General features: G+C 41.1%; 1 protein-coding gene across 6 annotated transcripts in view; it reads right to left on the bottom strand.

The window, feature by feature from the left end:
- Positions 1–8,476: 8,476 nt before the first annotated feature.
- Positions 8,477–21,680, bottom strand: part of dgkza (diacylglycerol kinase, zeta a) — a 109,213-nt gene continuing 96,009 nt past the window's right edge. For all 6 annotated transcript variants that reach the window (XM_030409609.1, XM_030409608.1, XM_030409603.1 and 3 more), the window contains 5 exons: positions 20,203–20,243; positions 19,557–19,677; positions 16,819–16,855; positions 16,144–16,243; positions 8,477–12,194 (listed from right to left, as the gene is read on the bottom strand). In XM_030409609.1, coding sequence (XP_030265469.1) covers positions 12,078–12,194; positions 16,144–16,243; positions 16,819–16,855; positions 19,557–19,677; positions 20,203–20,243 — 416 coding nt within the window. In that variant the 3' untranslated portion in view covers positions 8,477–12,077. The remainder of the gene's footprint in view (positions 12,195–16,143; positions 16,244–16,818; positions 16,856–19,556; positions 19,678–20,202; positions 20,244–21,680) is intronic.

Raw genomic sequence — 21,680 nt, 5'->3', positions numbered from 1 at the left:
TGTAATGTAAGTGTGCAGCAAAGCAAAAGCCAAACATGTAGTGACCAAATAGAAGTTAGCTTATATCTCCTTAAAAAGAGGATTGTATGTGTTAGCTAATGCTAGTCAATGCAGTCATCCACTATTCAACATCTATTTAACTTCTGCCCTTCTCCTGGCGTCTTGAGGTGGATATACACTGCATGAGTAACAAAGGTAGTACACCAGTGGATATTGCCTCATCCTAGCCATACAGCATCTGGGTGAACAGACTGCGGCTGGGGTGGGTGTTGTCCTTTTATTTTCCTGCGACTGGTCATTAGCCAGGAGTAGGCTGGATGGAGGAATAGCCTTAGGTCAGAGCTGGGTTAGCTTAGCTCCGATTCCGGCTCTCTTTCCTGTCTTCCTGGGGCGTTGCATCACTTGCAGTGAGGTTTCTGGCCGGCTGGTTGGGCGATGCTGTTGCAATCATCTCACCGTCGGCTGCATTTAATCCAAACACCACAGTTCCTTTCCCCAATGTTGATGACATAAGTTGTCATAAGACAGATGCCGCAAGTTGATGCGTCAGTAAAAAAGGTGATAAATGGTTTTAAGATAAACTGAGTATTGATTATTAATGATTTTCAAGAACTGGGATACAATCTTGATAGAAGAAAAAAGAAATAACTTTTGCTGTCATGGTTGCTAATTTGATATCAATTAATGCTTACTGCAGAAAAAAAAAAGAGAAAACCTTCTTCTTTGGGTTCTGTGATATCAGTTGTTTTGAATGTAGTAGACGGGTAAAGATTAACTCACTGTGAGAATGTGAATACTGGAACTACCAGGAAGAAAAAAACCCTGGTCAACAGACAGAAAAACTCTAAACTCCCCCGAGTGACTCTCTTCTCTCTGCTCTGATTATCTCTGTCAGTGCCTGGAGGTCCATCTGCCATAAGACACAACAGAAAAAAAGCATAGTGAAATCAGTCCTGAAACCACATTCTGACTTTCCTATGAACATGAAAGGAGACAAAGGAAACATTTCTTCAGGGGTCATGATTGTATGAGAATTTATTTCCAGTGGATGAGTGTGTCCAAGAAAAGCAAAGGAACAAAAGCCTACCGTCTCCTCTTTAGTCACCGTAGTGTTTATTGTGATGGACATGGAGTCTTCCGCTATGACTGAGGTGAAATTAGGATATAGCCAGTGATCTCTTTGTATTCCTTTGTTATGTCATTTGAGAGTCAGTTAAATTAAACCCCTCAGATTGATTTTAACGCAGAACATTTTGGGTCTTCAAGCTTGCTGACAAACATTTAATATATTATGAGTATTTGGACTGTACATACATCTACTGTATGTATATCCAATTAAATCCAATGCTACAGCTCTAAGATCAACCCGACCATTTAGAAGCGTATCATATTCAGTTCAATGTCTGAGGGGCACTGATTCATCTTAATAGTAATTCTTAATAAAGGAAGAGGACACATTATTAGAAGCGTCTTTCATTAGGCTACCAGTTATGAGCAGTGGTGGTGTTTTTTTCTGTGCTTCAAGCTTTTGTTTCTGTGGGCTCTAAGACGTCTTGCAGAGGACTGGGCTTAGCTTCGTTGGCTGGCTGGAGCACCTGCCTTTTACACACCTGCAGCCTGTCTAATCATCTAATCAATACTCCGGTCTTCCCTCCACTCGCTGCCAGATTGTTTCCACTCGTTGCTATCTATCTGCATCTCACTCACCTGTGCCTCCATCTACCACAGCCTCTACCGTGAGCCCCAGCTCCACCACCTGCTGTGCCACTCGCCTGAGCCATCATCTACAACCCTGATCTCCTGAGCAATCCAATAAATTCCTTTAAACCTTTCCTCTATCTTGGTGTCTGCTTTTGGGTTCAGTACACCATTCTACAAATTGTAACACAGTGTCTAATTTGGAAACATCAACAGTGAGTTGGGGGCACTATCTGCAGTTTATGTGTAGTGTAATGTTCTCCAACAGTCTGCAGCACATTCATCCAAAATGCATTTTTGATGCTTTCATATCTTATTAATAACAACACTTTCCATAACATTAGGTTGGAGACCTAACTTCCCAGTTTGCCCCAGACTAGAGACAAATATCAGCTTGACTCGACCCAAAGGTAGTAGTTATTCTACGACAATGCTGTTGGGTAGATATCAAAGATGCTAGCAAAGCAACACGGTATAAAAAATGAGTACAGCAGAACTGTTTACTATAGATTATTTTCATGATTTGTCTACCCAGAAGTGACTCTGACTGTGATCCGGTCAATAACATTACTTTTGTGTTCAGTCTGATTCCACCTCTTATCATCTTTACAGAAATTTCAGAACGGTCCTGCTTTACTCTGGCATCGTCTTGCTTTAATGGGCTCTAACTGTGTAGAACTCAGATTAAAACAACCACATTTACATTTCTGCAGAGCTGATATTGAGCGGGAAGATCTTCGAATCTTTTGTTTTACACACACAGTACGACTCGCAGACGCATTTCTACTAGCCCTGGGTTAAATTCATGTTGGAACACGAGATTAATGTTTACATTCTAGAATGTGACTACATTAGCCCTGTTACACACTGGTGCCTTTTAGCCCCGAGTTTAGTAGATTTTAAGGGGATAATCCTGCAATCCTGAGGTGAATATATACTCACCTGGAGCAGGACCAGCAAGCCGTGTGCTAAAGCTGAGAGTACCCCACTTTGGAATGTGCCAGGATTGTGAGAGTGTATCCTTTCCTAGCCGTGTGCTAACAGTTCCCTTTGTCTGGGGCTAAGAGGGCTCTAAAAACGCTTTTAGTCCTAAAACCTGCAAAGCCAAGTGTGCTGTGAGTTTGTTTCTGACTAGATTATTACAAGCGAGGGAGGTTAGGGATGAAGGCTTGAGAGTGTGCTTGTGTGTGGTGTGTGTGCGTGTCTTGCTGTGGACTGTAATTAGGGATTTTGAAAAGCAGCCGAGCAGAAATGACTTTCTAACAGTCTCTGTATGACGTAGCAACTCTACCAGGGAGTCAGGCCGACCAGAAAGACGGATCACCAATCTGATCTGTGGCCCAGTTTGTCTGTAAAAAGGGAAAGTTAACATGTGATTCTCTCAACCCTGCTCACATCTGCCGGCCATTTTTCTCCCCTAACAGCGCAACTCAACAAAGCCACTTGTATCAGCAGGAAGGGAGAAAAAAAAAACATGCATTTCTAACATTCTTAATCAAACCCTAAAAATATGCTACAGTAGCTTAACTGCTGCACCTACACACATTTCTCCAAATTTCCCTGCCTCTGTCCTACAGTATGACCGCATTACAAACACACACACACGCGCGCGCACACACACGCGCAAAACACTGTCTTTTTCTTTCTCTCTCTCTCTCTCTCTCTCTCACACACACACACACACACACACGCCAGAAGTGCATGCATAAAAAGCTTTACTTGCAGTATGTTAAAATTGAGTTGTGGGGAAAGTGCGGGGCTCTGGCACAGGAAATAGGACAGTTACATAAAGACTAATAAAACCCAGCGGGCAAGACGATAAGCACCAAACAAAATAGTTAGAGAAGCGGCCAAGGAATAATGCACACTACAGGGTCGGAGTTAAGCGTGAAATTTGTGTTTTGTTAAATGTATTATAATTTTTAACACCAAATTCTGAATATGAATAAACTTTGTTTTTTCATATTCGAACAGCGAGCGGACAAAATGAAAAAAAAAAAAATGAATTGCTCACTGATGGCAGTTGTCAGTCAGTTTAAAGTAATTCCAGGACAGAAAATGTGAAGTAAAGCTTGAGCTGAAAGATAGAGAGCGCTTGTTTAGCAGGCAGTTGTAGAGAGGCTCTTCCCTTGTCTCCCAAGCCATATCATTCCTGTCACAGCAGTCCCATCCAACCAACTTTCTTTTCAGTGTTTTTCTTTCTTTCTTTTTTTTTTTTTTTTTGATTGCACAGATCCACATCAGCAAATTGTAAAACCACCACTTGTGCCTCAGTTGTAGCGCGGAGAATTCCTTTTCAGCTTTTGTTGTTTCTTTGATCATTGTGTATCTCGACTTATCAGACAAGACTGAATCAATTCATCTCTCTGCTTTCATCTTATACCCATAATTTGGAGTTGATCTACATCAAGGGAGACGAAAGACATAAAAAGGCATCAATAACAGCTGAGAAAACAACAATTTCGAAGCTATTATGAACCAGATAAGCTTTGATGGTATTTAAAAAAAGGCCAAGAGGCAAAAGCAAAAGACAGACATGTTTGTCATCACAGTGTTTTTCATAAGCTGTTAATACCCTTGGTAACCCTTGAACCACCAATTTAGAGAATATATGGAGAAGCGGCTCCAGGACCGGTTGTTTCTCTTCCTGTAGATAGTCCACGCTGCACGGGAGATAATATGGTTTGATTAAGCTTTGTAAATGAGCCTGAGAGCAGTTGGCATTGTGTCATACTCCTGATCAAAGACGCCAAAATAAACTGAGAACTCAAGTGTTCATTATTCATGGGAAATTAGCTTGTACTTGTCAACAGGCAAATGAATAGTGATTTCACAGGAATGAATGCAGCCGCATGCGTTATATTGCTTCTTCCTTCACTTCTCCCACTGAACCGTAATCCTAAACCAAGGCATGTGTGCAGTTTTTTTTTTTATTATCAGTTCATTCCACCTTATTCATAATGTATCAAATCTACATTCAAAACTCTGTGTCGTGCTTTAAGTTAAAAGATGCTCTTTTGCTCTGTTTCTTCTCACGGTGTATTGTGATTTTTTTTTTTTTATTTAAATGAAGACAATGGTGAAGATATTCTGATTCTGCACATTTATTTGGTTCAAAATTCTGTGTGTATTTTCTGTTTCGTTACTTATTAAGTAAAGGAGATTTTTCCACCACAGATGATAAGTAAAGCACATTTTGAATAGATGTAAAGACAGAACAGCAGCAGCAGGATGTGGAACTGGCTTTCCTCTGCCCTTTTTGCTCAAGTCTTCTGTTGCATGGTGATGTGTGGCACTGTGGGCGCAATTGTTTCGTCAGAGAGCTGCAGGGACAGGTGGGACAGGTGTGTCAGCTGATAACGTATCAGGGAATTGACACGGATGTACACAAAAAACTGAAAAGGACGAGGGGAGCTCATGAGACACACAGGGCAGGGGAAAATTACAGGAAGCAAATGGAAAAACTCGGAAAAGCTCGCCAATGGCTGTAATGGCGGTAAGAAAGTACACGCTTCATCCCTTAATTATGTTTGAAAATGGGTTGGAGGTTAGTTCACTTGCTGAGCACTGCTTTTCATCAAAGCAGTATGAAGATCTTTGTCTTGCATCTCTGAATCTAGGAGTTGGCTACACACACAGACATGAAAACAGAAGGTCTAAAGGTCCAGATGTTCACTCTCAATTAAAATATGTGTGTCTTCTACCGTCCCACTGGATAACTTGAATTTCTAGAAATTAATCAGATTTTTTTGTTCAGTGATGCAATATACATTTTCAAAGCTCTTTTATAGACCAGTTATGCCATCATATAACTGGCTGCCAGTCATGTGGCAAAGCAAATAAAAGACATTTCTAAAAAAAAACGTATCCTCAGAATAAATGTTATGATCAGTGCCAGAGAATGTGTGACCTGCCATGTTCATGTTTCATATCCTGTAGTGGGTGGTAACTGGTTTCTGACTCAGTTAAAAAAACCTGGATGACTGTGTTCACATGTACAGTTTGAGTCTTATCTTGGTTTTGATCATATTCCAGATATAATGCTCAAATGAAACCTGAGAAACCTTATTCTTTGTTTTTCTGGAGATACAGATATCATTCTAGCAGGATCCAGGTTTTTGACAGTGAGTGCCGATCATGTTTTTGAAGGCTTATTATTAAGTTCAGCCCATGTTCCCACTGTTATTGTTTCTTGCTGCTTGCTGTAATTTCTGAACGAGGAAAGAAACTTGTTTCTGTGGAGTTGGTGCACTACACTGTGTAGATCCAATTGTGTCTGTGTGCATTCTCGGGCTTAGAACTGTCATTTCAGTACAAACTCAGTTACCTGAGCTGGGGCCTGTTCGATAAAGCGCACTAAGAAAAGTTGGGATTGAAGGTATACAATGCAAAAAAAAAATTTCCCCCCTTGGATGTTTTTCCCTTTTGTTGCTTTTAGAAATGGAAACATGGTCAGCGACTTTCCTCACGGACCTCCCTACATTTTGCTGCATTCATTTTACCCTCTACCTTTACAAGCCTTCTGCTGCTGAGAATCATCCCACAGCATGATGCTGCCACCACCATGCTTCACGGCGGGATGGTGTGTTTGTGGTGATGTTCAGTGTTTGGTGTCTGCCAAACATAGCGTCTAGTGTCATGGCCAAAAAGCTCAGTTTTTGTCTCATCAGACCAAAGAAACTGTCTTCCAGTTGACCTTGGAGTCTCCCTCATGTCTTTGGGTGAACTCTAGTTGAGATTTAATGAGCTTTCTTCAACAGTGGCTTTCTCTTTGCCACTCGCTCAAGAAGCTCTGACTGGTGAGGAACCCAGGCAACAGTTGTTGTGTGCAGAGTCTCCCTCATCTCACCTGCTGAAGATGTTAACTCCTTCAGAGTAGTCACAGGTGTCTTGGTGGCCTCCCTCACTAGTCTCCTTCTGGCACAGTTACTCAGTTTGTGAGGTCAGCCTGCTCTAGGCAGGTTTACACATGTGCCATATTCCTTCCATTCCTTAATGATGGATTTAACTGAACTCCAGGTGACGTTCAGTGACTTGGAAATGTTTTTGTATCCATCCCCTGAATTTTCAAAAAGCTTTTCATGGAGTTGCTTGGAGTGTTCTTTTGTCTTCATAGTGTAATTGTAGCCAGGAATACTGATTAAAATGTGACTGGACCTTCAGAAACAGATGACTTTACACTACAATCACCGGATACACATTTAATGCACACTAATTATGAGACTACTAGCACCAACTGGCTGAACTCCTATTGAATTTCAATTTGAAATGAACGTATTGTTTCAAAGTATTGTACATTTTTTGCTTTGAATATCTTCTTCTACATTGACAATGATTCAATTTATAAAAGCTATCCAAGGGGAAACATCCGAGGGGGCGAATACTGTTTATAGGCATTATACTCATTAAAAGGAAACCCAACTGTGAAGACTTATAGGCATTAGTATGCCCTAATTGTTAACTCATACTAAAATGTGTTGTTGAAGACACATGAAATATTGTCAGTACTTTAATATTTTCAAAGTTTTATACATTTTGATCTACAGAGGCTGCCATTACTTACGTGCGCATAGCACTCTGGGTCAATGATGTGAATTGGTTGCACTGAGAGGTGAGCCATGAGCCGCTAGCGTTAGCTGTTACTATATTTACCAGCTAACAGAAGAGATGGTATCATTATTAGCTTGGCTTTCTAGGTCGAGGATATGGGAGTGGGAAAATGTTTGAAGATGCACATAACGTCCAAACGACCCACGGCTGCGTTCTCGCCCTGGCTCCCCATACATGTGATGCATTTAGTCGACCACAGCTACTAACACAGTTAAACCAATACTAACACCAAATGCTGTGCTTACAATGTTCTCACACAAAGATTCTAAACACCCTCAGGAAGCATGTGAAATCCACTGTAAGGAACAAAAAGTCGGTAAATAAAATAAAAGCAGCATTGGCTTGATCCTGCTTGCACCAGTACATTTCTTAAATCAGCCTTTTATTTTTTGTGCAAGATAGGATAGTTTAGACTTGCCAATCCCTGATCTAAAGTCAGTAAAAGCCATCATATATAAAACCTGAGAGAAAAGCTGGCAAGAAAGTATGCAACAAATACAGAATGTGATCGGTTATTGCATGGGGATTGGTACTGGGCTAGTTCAGGTTGAGACTCATTTTATGTGCATATGCCTTAACATTAACAACAACACACCACATTATTGAACACATATGTCGGTCTATCGTCTCATTTATCTATGTATAATTCATCAAATTATTTCAATTCAAATTGATTTTTTTTTTCACTCTTACTTTAGAGTGAAAATAGTTATTCATCCAGATTCCCCAAAAACTTAATACAGGTGTAAATGTATAAGCTGGATACATAGGATGGAGTTTTTTTGTTTGTTTAATGTTTAATTTTTTGGTAACATCCAACATTTTTCCTCACAGCTCAGTGTTGAAGCTGAACTCGACACAGCTCACACTACAACTTCAAGACATCATAAATGAAAGAGAAATTGGGAATCAGTTGTTCCTTTATAGCACTGTAGTGAGTGAGTGCGTACTGTACCTTTACAAGTGACTAAAGCTTTCAAATTCAACATAATGAAATAGTACAATCACACATTATTTGAGACTTGATTTAACTTCACTTTAACAATCTTAATAAAATATGGACATTTGATTTTCTTTTTTTATCTAAAGCGCGCACACACACACACATGCACACACACACACAGAAAAAAAAGTTGCTGTAAAAAAAAAATAAATAGAAAAGGAAAAAACAGAATGTGCACTTCCAGAGCACAATATGATAACGTGACCTTTAAAATGAAATCCTCCTGCTGACAAATGATTTAAAGGTATGTGAAGCAGGGTTCCAGCCAGTTGCCCTCGGTCTGTTGTGAAGAGTTACAGGTCTGTGTGTCAGAGGATGAGGCTACATACACACACACACACACACACACGCACACACACACGCACACACAGAAGCAGAGCAGAGAGGCAAACAGTTGACTGCATTCAAACACAATCTGGAAGGTTTGCTGAGGTTTGGGGGTGTTTTCTTTAAAACCTACCCACCGTGAAACAATCAGAAAATAACATTTTATTTCTCTGATTCGCTGCTTTGTTCTCCCTAACAACGCTCCCTCTCCTCACTGACTCTAGCTCGCTCAACCTCTGCTTGCTCTCTGTCTCGCCCCTTGAGCAAGGTAGCAGGGGCCGACTTTGAACGGTGCGTTTACAGACAGCAAAATACTGATTCTGCACAGTTTCAGCTTTAAACTTTGCTTGTATCATGGAGCTGTTGTTTTGATATGAACATGTTGCTTAAATGGTGTGTAAAGTCATTCCAGCCCAGAAATTCACCTCAAACATGCAAGTCTTTAGCACAGGCACCAGAAAATCATCACTTTCCAACACATGAACACAACTTGTTGATGTGAGAAAAATTGCAATTCTCTCCATGCACAGTGTAGTGTATCCGTTTCACAGGCTGCTTGTCTCTTTACTTCCCTCTAACTGTAGACTAACATAACCTTTGCCCCCAGTCTTAGTGATCACAGTGCTTTTTCATCCCTTATACCCCCTTTCACACCAAAATAAGCGCGTATACACCTCATCAGACTACATCCAGAAGACGTTAAACTAGCTTGATAAGTCTAAATCAATAATATTGTGAATTAGACACAATGTTTTTTCAGAGCTAATAATGGTAGCGGCTAAGAATGAGACCTCTGCATGTGCAGTACTGATCAGACCTTATTGAAGGTACAAACATTGGTTACTTTTCTAACTTTTCTCTAACTTCAGTCTCTCTTTAAGACTAACCTGAACTCAGCACCGACTAAACAATGAATCAATCGCTGCTTGACGGAGACGGATGGGAAGATATTAACAAGCCAATGGCCTTAGCTTCAAAGAAAATACATTACCGTGTTCACGCAGGTGTCTCATTTACATCCCAGCTGAGTTCATAAGAGATGATAAATACCCTTGACTACTAGAGGTTCAACTGACCTCGGAGCAAATCCTGATTGTACACATTCACACTGTACACAAAAGCCATATGTTCGTGGGTGTCAGTGTGAAAGGGGTAACATCAGTTACTTACATCATTTAGCAGAGTGAGCTTTGTATATATTGTTAACAGTTAATTCTGTTATTTGTTTTTTATAGAGTTTTGAGCACTTTTGGTGATCACCCTAGTTGAGTGGCTGACCTCAGAGGTTCAGTCTAGCTGGCAGTGATGTGCCAGTCTGGGCTTTTTTAAAAACCCAAACCTGACCAATTATGAGAGCCAACCTGGGCCGTCTGCACTACCCACAGATACAGTATGCGCTTATCAACAACCTGTACCCGGCCCGAGCCACAAATGAACTTCATGCATTACATGAACACTATTGTCAGGGCTGAAGAGACAGGCTGGAGCTGTGGTGCTGTCCAGGGTGCTGATCCTGGGTCAGAGCACAGAGTCTAGTACAGAGTGCTCTCTTTCTCTTTTCTCTCAAAATTACTACGGATCTTATTTGTCAAGTAGAGTTTTGTAGAGATAAATTTGCAATACACTGTAAGTTGAAGTATTCCAAGCTGAATAATCAGCCACCAACATTTCGTCCGGTGGGAACACTTTCAATGTGGAGGGAGGAAGGAGGCAGTTTCAGAGGGATGAGGGGATGATCTTAAATGTGTCTGATAGCACTCCTGGACTGCGGCTGTGGATGTGTTGCACGTAGCATAGATCGCTACACCGAGGATCACGATGTTCAGTCAGTTCATAGGGCTACAACGATGCACCTTTAAAGGGGGGCGAGAATTCTCCGGTTAAGCCTGGCACATCCCCTTTTTTCCCAAATGTCTGTGTCAAGAGAGTCAGAATAATTGAACGACTGAACTCTGAAGTCTAAACCTGCTACCGAACAGTTTCCAGGCTTCTGCGATGAAGTAACATTTCAGCACTGTGCATGATCTCACACTGAGGCAGATTATTCAAATGATCAAAAACACTTTATACAAAAAAAAACGAACCGTAAATAATATTCACAATATGCAAATGCTAACTGCGAACACTGAAATAACTGTCACTGTGATCACTCAGGCATGTATGTACTGTATTACTGTAGAGTTGAGAGAAAAAGCAAACAGACGATCAGTTTGTAGAACGGATCCTTGTCATAGCACACTGTCAGAGAATATACTGATGATGTTTTATGGGTGAGGGAAGACCAAACAAAACTGTTAAATAAGTACAGCAGGCTAACATGAGTGATAATGGCATTTATGGTCAAATATTTACAGAGCTTCACTTCAACTAGCAAAGAGGGGAATGGTAGTAACACTTTGGTCCAAACAAGTTCTTTTGACAACTACTAGATAGTCATGAAACCTGATACTGATATTCATGAATACCTTTTTCAACGCTTTGGTTCAAGACAAGATATTTCAAAAGCATATGTTCGGATTTAGATGAACTTAGCTGTGGATAGTCGTGGTCCGCGTGGTTCACTTTTTTCCCACCACTTTGCTTTAATTTCTCCCCCAAAAAAGATCTACTTGAAACTCCATTTAGCCCTACTCAATGTGTACACTGCTCACACGAGATATTTCATAGTTTCCTCCTCAATAAAAACGTCTCACATTTTCTTAAAAGCCTCAAAAGTCTGACATTTGTTGTAAGGTGTGTAATGCACAGTGCAGCCTCCAACAGTAACCACTGTAACCAGGCTTTACAGTTTTAGTCTCTGTTGTTTGAAATCTGTGGGCGTATGAAATAAACTACATTTCCTGAGGTTTTCTTTTAACCATGACACAAGTCTGATACTGATTGAGACAAATCTGAGACCAAGAAACATCTTCATATCAATAATTAATGGTAGATGGTCACTTTGAGCGACAATGGAGTCCTTTCAATTTTTCTGGTATGAAAGTGTTTTGAAGAGGAAAAACTCCCAAGTCCAAGTTAACTCCCCAGATTGCTATTCAAAATCACAAACAAGATTCTGATCACCCAAAGGCTGTTTCTATCTTCTTGATTTTACTAACACTTTTATTACATAGCTACTCAAAAATGAAACGGAATGACTCAACGAACATCTCATAATCTTCATCTTAATCTGCTTCCTGATCAACATACACCTCTGTCATTGCTATCATCACGATCACTGTCATAATCAGTATTAAATGTTTATTGATCAGATTTGGCACAGCTTCATTCTTAGTTTTCGTGCTTTCCAGGAAGGACAAAGTGTCAGTGGTCAACTTGAGTCCGTGTACCAGTCCTCCCATCACACAGGCCTAAATGAGCTGGTGTCAGCCTCATGTAGCTGAGGAAGAGCACAGCCGTTTCTTCGTCCCTCGTCCTGGCCTCGAAGAGTTCGACCGTGTCAGACAGCCGTTTCCTGGTCCTCTCTCTGTATCATCTGGTAATGCTGTCTGTTCTCCAGATAGGCTGCCAGTTCAGCGTCGTGAGCCTTCTCAGCTCTGTTCTTAGGAGTATCACCCTGATGAAGAAACATAAAGAATTACAGAAACAGGAAATGTCTCTCATTTTAACTGCTGATTTACAATCTCAAAATGTAAGTGCATGGCCCAACACAGGAGGGCCAACCTCAGGCAGGACTCGGCAGTGGACCTACATCTAAAGACCAAATAACATGTACTCCATAACTAACTAAACAAGCCAGTGGTCTTTCAGTTTCCATGATTTCTCCATTGTTAGAGTCTTGCAGTAGTATGCTGCTGTTTCTGTCTGACGCTGCACACTGTGATGAACGCCGGGCTTTAGACTCTTTAGACTCCGAGTCTTGTTAACATGAAAACAGGCTTTTGTTGTTCTTCCCACTTGCCACAATGACTAGCCTCTCTTCTCTGCTGACAAGGCTGTGGTGTTTAGGTTCCAGCGGCTGTGACTAGAATGTGTGTGATAGTGAGTTTACAGGCCAGCTCATGCCCATGGTGATCAAGGACAGATCATATGAAAAAATAAATCTCAGCAGGTGATTGGATGTACCATACAGTCCCCTCCAAAACTACTGGAACAGCCAGGCCAGTTCCTTTACTTTCGCTGTACACTGAAAACATTTGGGTTTGACATCAAAAGATAAGAGAATATGAGCCAAGAGATCAGCGTTGCATCTTTTAATTCCAGGTATTTACATCTAGATCTGTTACAGAAGATAGCATTATGTGTAACGGAACAGCACATTTTTAGGTGAGCAAAAGTATAGGAGCAGGTAGACTTAAAATAGATTAGAGTGGATAATACTTAATGTTTATTTGCAAATCCTTCCCTTGCAATAACTGCATCAAGCCTGCGACCCACTGACATCACCAAACCTTTGCGTTCTTCTTTTGTGCTGCTTTTCCAGGCTTTCAGCACAGCCTCCTTCAGTTGTTGTTTGTTTCAGGGGGTTTCTCCCTTCAGTCTCCTCTTCAGCAGGTAAAATACAGACCCAATAGGTTTTGAAGTGTGGAGATTGACTCTGTGAACGTGGATTGTGTTACCTTCACTCCAGCCCTCTGGAGGTTGTTGGTGATGTCACTGACAGTTGTTTTAGGGTTTTCCTTTACAGCTCTCACAATGTTTCTGTCACGATCTGCTGATGTTTTCCTTTGTCTACCAGTTGGACGTCTACTGCTGATTTCATCAGTGGTTTCTTTCTTCATCAGGACATTCTGAATGGCTGTACTGGCTGTGGCTAATGTTAGTGCAATAGCTCTGATTGATTTTCCATCTTCTCTCAGCTTCACAATCGCTTGCTTTCTCCTATAGACAGCTCTCTGGTCTTCATGTTGTACAGCCATTTATCTATAAATGCAGTCTGCAAGGGAAAAACCCAAAGCTGAAACTGAGAGCAGACATCCAGCGCTATTTATTGTTTGCTGGAATAATCAATATTATAGACACACCCGGGCAACAAAAATCACCTGTCAGTCACATGTTCCAATAAATTTGCTCATTGAAAAATAGGTGGGTTCAAACAAAAGATGCTATCTTCTAAGTTTTTTTTACATGGACATGGATGCTGATATTCCAAAACCAAACTGCTTCAGTCCTGACCTGCAAAACCACGGACTGCTCCTTTAAATCCCCTTCATACACACAGTTCAGTTTGACTGCTCCTTCTTCTTCTTCTTCTCCTTCTCTTCTCTTCTTTCTCCTTCTTCTTGTCTCTTATTCATCTTTTCAAAACCAAATCTTTTCAGTGTACAGCATAGATAAAAGAGCTGGACTCGCTGTTCCAGTAGTTATGGAGGGGACTGTATGTCTGTCACCATCTTTCACAGCCAACTGAAAAAGAACTCTGAAGCCAGTTCAGAGCAGTGTGAAAATATCTTTTCAATGAGGGAAAGCCTTCAGTGCCATGCTCTGCTATTCTTTCAAGAAATATATTCTCCAGTTCTGATATAACTGATGCTATATAGCAGCATCCATGCCAACCACGAGGAGCTGCCAACAGCCTTAGATTAAACCAGGAAATCCAGGAGTTTTACTCTCCCTACTAATTAACAACCATCAGGGATGAAGACTGCATGATAGCACAACTGGCAGGAGAATGTTACTGCATGTCACAAAGCAATATTCCAATGTGGGATACTTTATTTTCCTTCATTTCATTGTATTATTTACTATTCATTTTCTATTGTCATATGGTGACTTTTGTGATGCCAACTGAATGAACTCAATGAGAGAGAATGAGAGAGAGAGAGAGAGAGAGAGAGAGAGAGAGAGAGAGAGACTTTAAGAGGTAAGTGCAGATATAAAACAGAGCACATTTAAGCGAATGTCAAAATCATAGTCTTGTCTTCTCGAGTCATTTGTCTCTTTCCATTCGTTGCACCCTCTTACTGTCTGTCTCTCTCACAAGCTCTCTCCATTCTCCCCTCTCTCTCCCTCTCCCTGTATCTAGGTCACTGCTGAGTCCAGCCTGTTAGGGAGCTTTTTTTTCTACACGGTTAAAACCTCCATGGAAAACTGAACAAAAAATGAAAGAAGATGCATAGTTGAGACAGACCGACCGACCAGCCCTCCATTCCCCCCGCCCTCGTTGCTACAATGACTACAATCAACCTTTACTTGTCTACTAGTCTACAGAGTTGTCAAGCCATCCATTTTTCTCCAAGCGGCAGCACGGTGGAGTTCTGGAGTCCTTACAGCGGTCCTTACAGAGGCCACTAGCTATGTCCAGAATGGTCATCTTAGATCTATTGACAGTGTCGTGTTTGTTAGGATAGCAAAGCAAAGAAGCCCAGACATTCCTCTGTCTAAATACTTCAACTCTTCCATGGCTCTTCCCAAGGTGGTTCCCAGGATCGGTTGGGCAATGTAATTTGATAAGTCCAGCGTGTTCTGGGTGTGCTTCTGGTTGGAAGTTCTGGAAAAGCCTACAGGGGAGGCATCTAGCAGGCCCCCTGAACAAATGCTAGAACCTTAACTGACAGCAGGTGGACACACGCACCACTGTAGTTCCACCTCCTTCAGAAGTAAATTGACTTTGATATTGTTTTGCCTAACACACAGTTCACAAGCCTTGTTATATTCATCTCCCCATAAAATTCTAAAATGTTATGATTCCAAAGTTAGGTCAATTTATACCCGTAATTTCAAACATGGTATCAAATATTGTCATTTGTCAAAGTATATATTGCATCGATGACATGAAAAAAGGCACTTAAAACAGCTGAACACTATCTTTTCAGCGTTTCAGTGACACCCATGGTGCCTTGCCACTCCAGATTAACCCCTGTCTGTCCAGTTCTGGAGTTTCTCAAAGTGTGTTCCAAGTGTTCCTTCCACTGCCTGGTGATGTTTCTCAGTCAGGTCGAGCAGTTAAAAACAGACTTAAGCGCAAAAAAGAGAGATATGTCTGGGCGTGTTTGATTGGCAGTGATTGCTGCCCATCAACTCGCAGCCATTATTGTTCACTTGCTCATGTCATTTCAGCTCGGTTCTGCATCCTGCTTTTGATGCCGACTGGAAGCTTCAATTTGTACCATCATAAACCTTCTGGAAATGTTACACATGTTTTCTCTCCAGACTGTCTTTTCAGGACTCTACAAACGTAAGAGCAACCCCCATAAATGGCATTTGAGCTGTGTGTTTGTGGAGAATATTTGATATGTTCTTGACAAGGGCATTAATGGACTAGTCAAACATTATTTAACAAATAGGATGCACACAAGAGTGAAACATAAGGCATGTTGTGAGTATAGGCTTCAAGAGCAGTTCTTTAAAGTACATGAAATGGATCTGGTATCTCATAATGAGACCAAAGCAGTCTACATGGTATGTATTTTATTCAAAATTGCATTCTTTACAATCTGTGTGTTTTCTTTTCATTTGGTAAACAGGAAACAGCTGTCTGCTCGGGCATGTAATCAAAATTGTATGCTGTTAATTTTGGACTTCACATGCATACATATGTGTGTGTGTGTGTGTACAGAACCTACCTGTAGGTCTGTTTTCATTAGTGACGCTCCTGCTTCTACTAGATAATGGCAGATGGTCCTGTGACACAGAGATGCAGCTCGATGAAGAACCGTCTCCCCACTGGTGGTCCAGAGTACAGAGAGGGGGAGCGAGGGAGAGGGAGAGGGAGTAACAAGCATGAGATCACAGCATCTGACATCTACTGGGAGTCATGCACCATTGATGATCAGGCGCCCCACTGCTTTTGTTTAGTTGCTTATGTATATTCTCTTTCAAATTTGGTCCACTTGTTGGGATGCCCAGCATGTATAGACAGACCCGGGCCCGGTGGAACAAAATCAGAGCTGTAGGCACACGACAAAGTTTGAGAGTTCCACAACATTTTCGCAGCTACACCGTGTCACCTATATGTCCTTAAAAATTTAATTGAGGTCACAGCCAAATTCTACGTAATGGAGTTTAAATCAGTGTATAGTGTTAATCTAATTAGTTGAAGCAGGCCAATGATAGATGGTCAAAGACCCAACGTTTTAGAAAGTGGGACTATAGAAGTTTGATTCTTATGTACGTCCAAAGCAGCAGCAGATACAGCAATTATACCCGTTTTCTACAGGAGAAGCAGATATTCAAGTTCAGCTTTGATATTTGAATTGTTGAGTGGTTTAGATGATAAAGACAAACACGAAAGTACTTACTGCAGTTTTTCTGTGACATCCAGCAGGTCGCTTGGAGCTGGAAAACAAGACAGATGAGAGGAAATTACTGGAGAGAACTGTTAGCCAGAGCAAAGTTGTTGAGTATAAGTGGTAAACAACATTGTCTGTGTTCACTGGTTGTCTGTGAACACAATTAACGTTGTCTCTCCATAACTGAACTCCACAATCATATTCTCTGAACGTCATAATAAAAATAAGGATTACATCTAACAAGCGGACAGTATGACGTGCATGAGCGGTACATGACCGCTGCGTTGCTGAGCTGCTTCAGCTTACGTGTGTTTGTTCACACAGACCGCGTTGCTGCTGCAACACTTCTACTGCGTGCCCTATCTTCCAACATGGAGTCCGTCTTTGATAATGATCAATAAAGATGGTTCGGAGCGAGAGAGAGAGAGCGCAAGAGAACGAAAGTAAAAAAGAGCACAGCAGAAAAAGACTGCCCTTCACTTGTGTATATTCTTCATTGAAATCCCATTCATTGAAACAGGTTTGAAGTCGATATGACTGTCCACAGGTCATTCTCAGGTTTATTTTGACTGAGAACTGCACGCGTGATGCAGAAAAAATAGACAAGTCTCCGAACCTCTACATGATGCACCATTGCAGCCTCTGTGTTACTGAGGCATCGTGGCTGCTTTAACCGGTTAAAATGGGTGCCAAAATGAAAATCAAGCTCTTCCGTCACAACACGTGCTGCTCATGCATGATATGAGGACCAGCTGTACATAAATATTACATCTGCAACAATGCATTATTACAGCCACATAGTGGAATGTGGATGTTGTAATCTCTCACTTTCATATCTGTAGAGAGCAAAACAAACTGTGACATGTCAACCATGTATTTCATATGCAGCTGTTCCAAAACAGACATCTACTGAAGTCAGCACAAGTGGTACCATTGAACCTAAGCAGTGTGATACTTTATAATTCAGTAGGGAGCAAGACTGTGGAGGTCTTGTTCTCTGTTATATACAGTCAGTAATGTTTTCTTTATGATTTAACCATGAGCTAAAACATACATTTTAAAGCTTGTTCTTTCCGCAGGCCCTCATCGTGTGTAGCCCTCTTTATAGTGTTTCTGCTGTGTATACTAATAAGGGTGTGTGGTCCCATGTGGATTAATTTCACCTGCTGAGACAGTGCCCATCTCTCTCCTGCTTCCTATCTGACAATCAGAGGAGTCTGATTGGTGCAGCACCAAGTCTGACCTTCTGCTCCAGATGGAGCATTGACGTGGAGAATGAGAACTTACAAATGCCTTGCCAGTTTGACAGTCAGAGCGGCTGAGTTTTGCAGCTCACCGCCGTGCCTCTCATTGTTATAACAGACTTGTGTTTAAATGATTGTTTATTCACTGTGAAGTAGCATTGAGGCACTTGTGTACAGGAATTTCTCTGTTTGGAGCCACCAGGAGCAGGGGTGCTGTTTTGACTGAGCAGGGTTATTTTGTTAACAAACATGTTCATCAATGACCTTTTTTCTATGACTCAGATGAGACATCAGGGGGCTATAAATACATATTTCATAATAAAAACTATGACGAATAGAATGTTTTTGTTTTCGTTGACAAGGCAAGGCAATTAAATATTACTGGTGGACATTCAAAAAATACTTATAGCAAATTTTCCTGCGTCTCGTCTGTCTTGTCCAAATGTTAACAATGCATGCCTGTGCACATTTTCAGAAACCCAGGCGATTCTGTCCCAAACCGACAGCAAGTTAATGACCTCATGAAAGCTTTAATGCGAAAAGGGTTGGGTTGATAAAGTGGTGAGATCAATGGCTGCGCTTTATTTATAATTCAGCTATGTGCCTTCGGGAGGCTGATCTGATGGTTACCCTCAGTTTAAAACTGAACTCTGTTAAGGAAATGCAGAAGCAAGATAGACTTGCTCAAAAGCTATTTAGAAGAACCATTAACAGACTGTGCATCAGGAATGGCTGCTTTCCTAACCACACATAAGATTGATGAGCAGAGTTTTGATTGCTTTAACTCACTGTAATGACTTACTGGATGATATGACTATGTTCACCACTCAGGAGGAACAGATGCAGATCTCTGATCAGCTGTTTACTTGCTTTCCCAAAATGTGAATTTGAAAAAATAAAGCCACGTCACCTCATTCAGGAGGCCTGGTAGCCCTGTAGAGGCAAACATTTTCTGTCATAGCAAAGTGTCCCATTCCTTCTGTTAAGAGAGACCTTTGCAATAACTTCTGCACTGTGGTCAACCCTAGACCAATCTAAGTGTCTGTCCTAAACCACGCCCCTTTGTTCGCCACGCCCAACCTCTCCAAACCCTTTGAACTGGATGTCGATGCCACTGCTGGACTGGTACGGCACTTTTGCAAGAGGATGCTGATTCGGTTTACCAGCCAATTTGTTAATCTTCATGCAAGTTGAACTATCAACAAGTCAAATGCAAATACATTGAGAAGGAAAGCCTCATTTGTACTTTGCTAGGTGATGATATGTATATCTATGAACAGATTTGTCAGCACAACAAGTTTGAAGATGCGTCTGGTGTGACCTTTGAGTACTGAGTACTCACATTACAATGTAGTAATGACTACTGAGAAGTCATTGGTTTGAACATGAACATGTTGAGCATGTTAGGATGTGTGCTCCCCTGTACGGAATTGAATCTACATCCTGCTGCTTGCTTATACGGTAAGTTCTAATTCATAATGGATGAAGGATTGCTGCAGTTACCATTGTCGAGGATGTATCGGACCATCTCTTTGCTTCCTGCGCTGACGGCGTGGTGCAGTAAAGTGCAGCCTGACAGGTCCAGTGATGTGAGGTCTGCTCCCTTCAGGTGCAGCTCCTGCAGCTTTTGGTGAAATGGCGGTTATATGAGATGTAAAACAGTATGTAGTTTTTGGACCACTTACAGACATCAGAACAAGCTCTTTGATTTGATAAATGTCCAGATAAAAACAAAAGATATTCATACCAACTTACCCAAAGGTGCTCTATGCTTTCATTACACTATGGGTGAGTGACCACTTTCCATCCTTAAATTATATCCATTGTAATTAATACCAATAATTCTCACATTGTGGGGTTGTACAATGGGCCAGCACTGGTCTGTTTTAGCCGTGCTGTGCTAAGCCAACCCATGATGACATATGGTATCTAACCCCCAATCCCCATTCTAAGTTGTCAAAATTATAATAAGAACAGCTGAAAACTGATATTACATTTCAAAGTTTTGGGAGAAAGTTGTCACAATGTAGAGAAATAACAGGTTTGCAGCTGATGTTAATTTTCCAAAGTAGCCTGGAGCTTTAAGACAAAGCCGTATCTGGGATGGATGAGTATTGAAACATTCATGACAGATTTAAATTAAACTCACCTTCTTCATATCCTTGTTCTTTACACACTCGATCAGCATCTCTAGAGAGAGAGAGAGAGCTTTTTTTTAGAAGAGTAGTAGCTGAATTAGAGTTAATACAAACTCCTGTCACTAAGGATATGGAAATTTGTTTGTAAGAAGATGCATTTGGCCTTCTACGCTTTGTGTGTTTAAATAAACAGTTTCTGAGTGCAACACCGCTGCGGTAAATACAAATCCCAGGTCTGTGACAATTTGTCAGACATAATGTACAAACCAAACTCATGACAATGTTTTGTCTTCAAAACTTGGATCTCGAACTACACATGTATGTAACGCTACCCTCTCACTGAAGTTACATGGTGCAGAAACAAATGATACAAGACACAGTGGCCTTGACAGATACACTATCACCCTATTACAAGACACTGTAACATCAAAAAGGTAAGAAAAGTTGCGTAATGTCACTTCAAGATAACAAGCAATCACAGGAAAACATCAGTGTGTAGATAAAAGAGTCAGAGCGTCACAAATTACAAGTCGCAAAATACACAAAAGAATCACAACTGCCTAAGCCTGCAGCCTGAACATCAGAAGATAAAGGTCAGAAGATGGTTAAGGGCCCTATTTTATATGGCACATGTGTAAACAAGAACACGATGGTAGGGCTGCCATATTGGTTTGTGTGGTGTGGTCTTCTCTAAAAGTGAATTAGTATAATTGCAACAGAGGAATATTATAATCATCTATAATAGTCTGTTGAAGTTGGTTTAACGATTGCCATTTCTCTTTTAATTGTACTGTATCTCTTGCTGTAAATGGCCACATCTTGTAACTCTTGTGATACGGAAGAACTTGCACTGCAATACATTTTGGAATAAAATATGAAACGCAACTTTAAATGAAAAGTTGGAACTAAGGCGGTGACGCAAAGGATTAATAAACTCTGGTAATCCGACATCTCTCACATAACAGGCAGAATGCTCTGCTATAACCGGCCAGTCTGTTGGTGCACGGTGTGTGCTTACTCCGGAGTAGGGTGATGTTGTTTGCATGCCATTCAATCAAGGTTAACACTGCAACCATCTGTGTGGAATAGCACTGCACTCAAATGAGAGGCTGCAGACACATCATCACGCTGAATGTGTCCCGCTGCCTTCAGACGGCTGCAGGGATTTCAAGAAACTAAAGGAGAAGCTTTCATTCGGCATAAAGCAGCTGTGGGCAACAGATACTGTAAAATATGACTCATTAATATATCGATAAATGCAAACTAATTTCCCCCAGACAAGATTTTCTTTGTTTTATCATAAACACACAGTATATCCGTGGGATTTCAGCTGTTGTTTGAATGAAACAAGACGTCACCACAGGTTTCATGATAGTAGCTCGTATTTTTAACAGACAAGTTGCCTAATCCATTAAGAAAATAATGAGCAGATAGACTATAATAGTAAGTAAGTGGGTCAGTGGTGGCCAGAAGGTTAGAGAAGGTTGCT

This window comes from Sparus aurata, chromosome 24, assembly GCF_900880675.1.
Source record: "Sparus aurata chromosome 24, fSpaAur1.1, whole genome shotgun sequence".
NCBI classification, from domain to species: domain Eukaryota; kingdom Metazoa; phylum Chordata; class Actinopteri; order Spariformes; family Sparidae; genus Sparus; species Sparus aurata.
The sequence above is the reverse complement of the archived record's forward strand: the minus strand, read 5'-3'. Positions and strand labels throughout refer to the sequence as shown.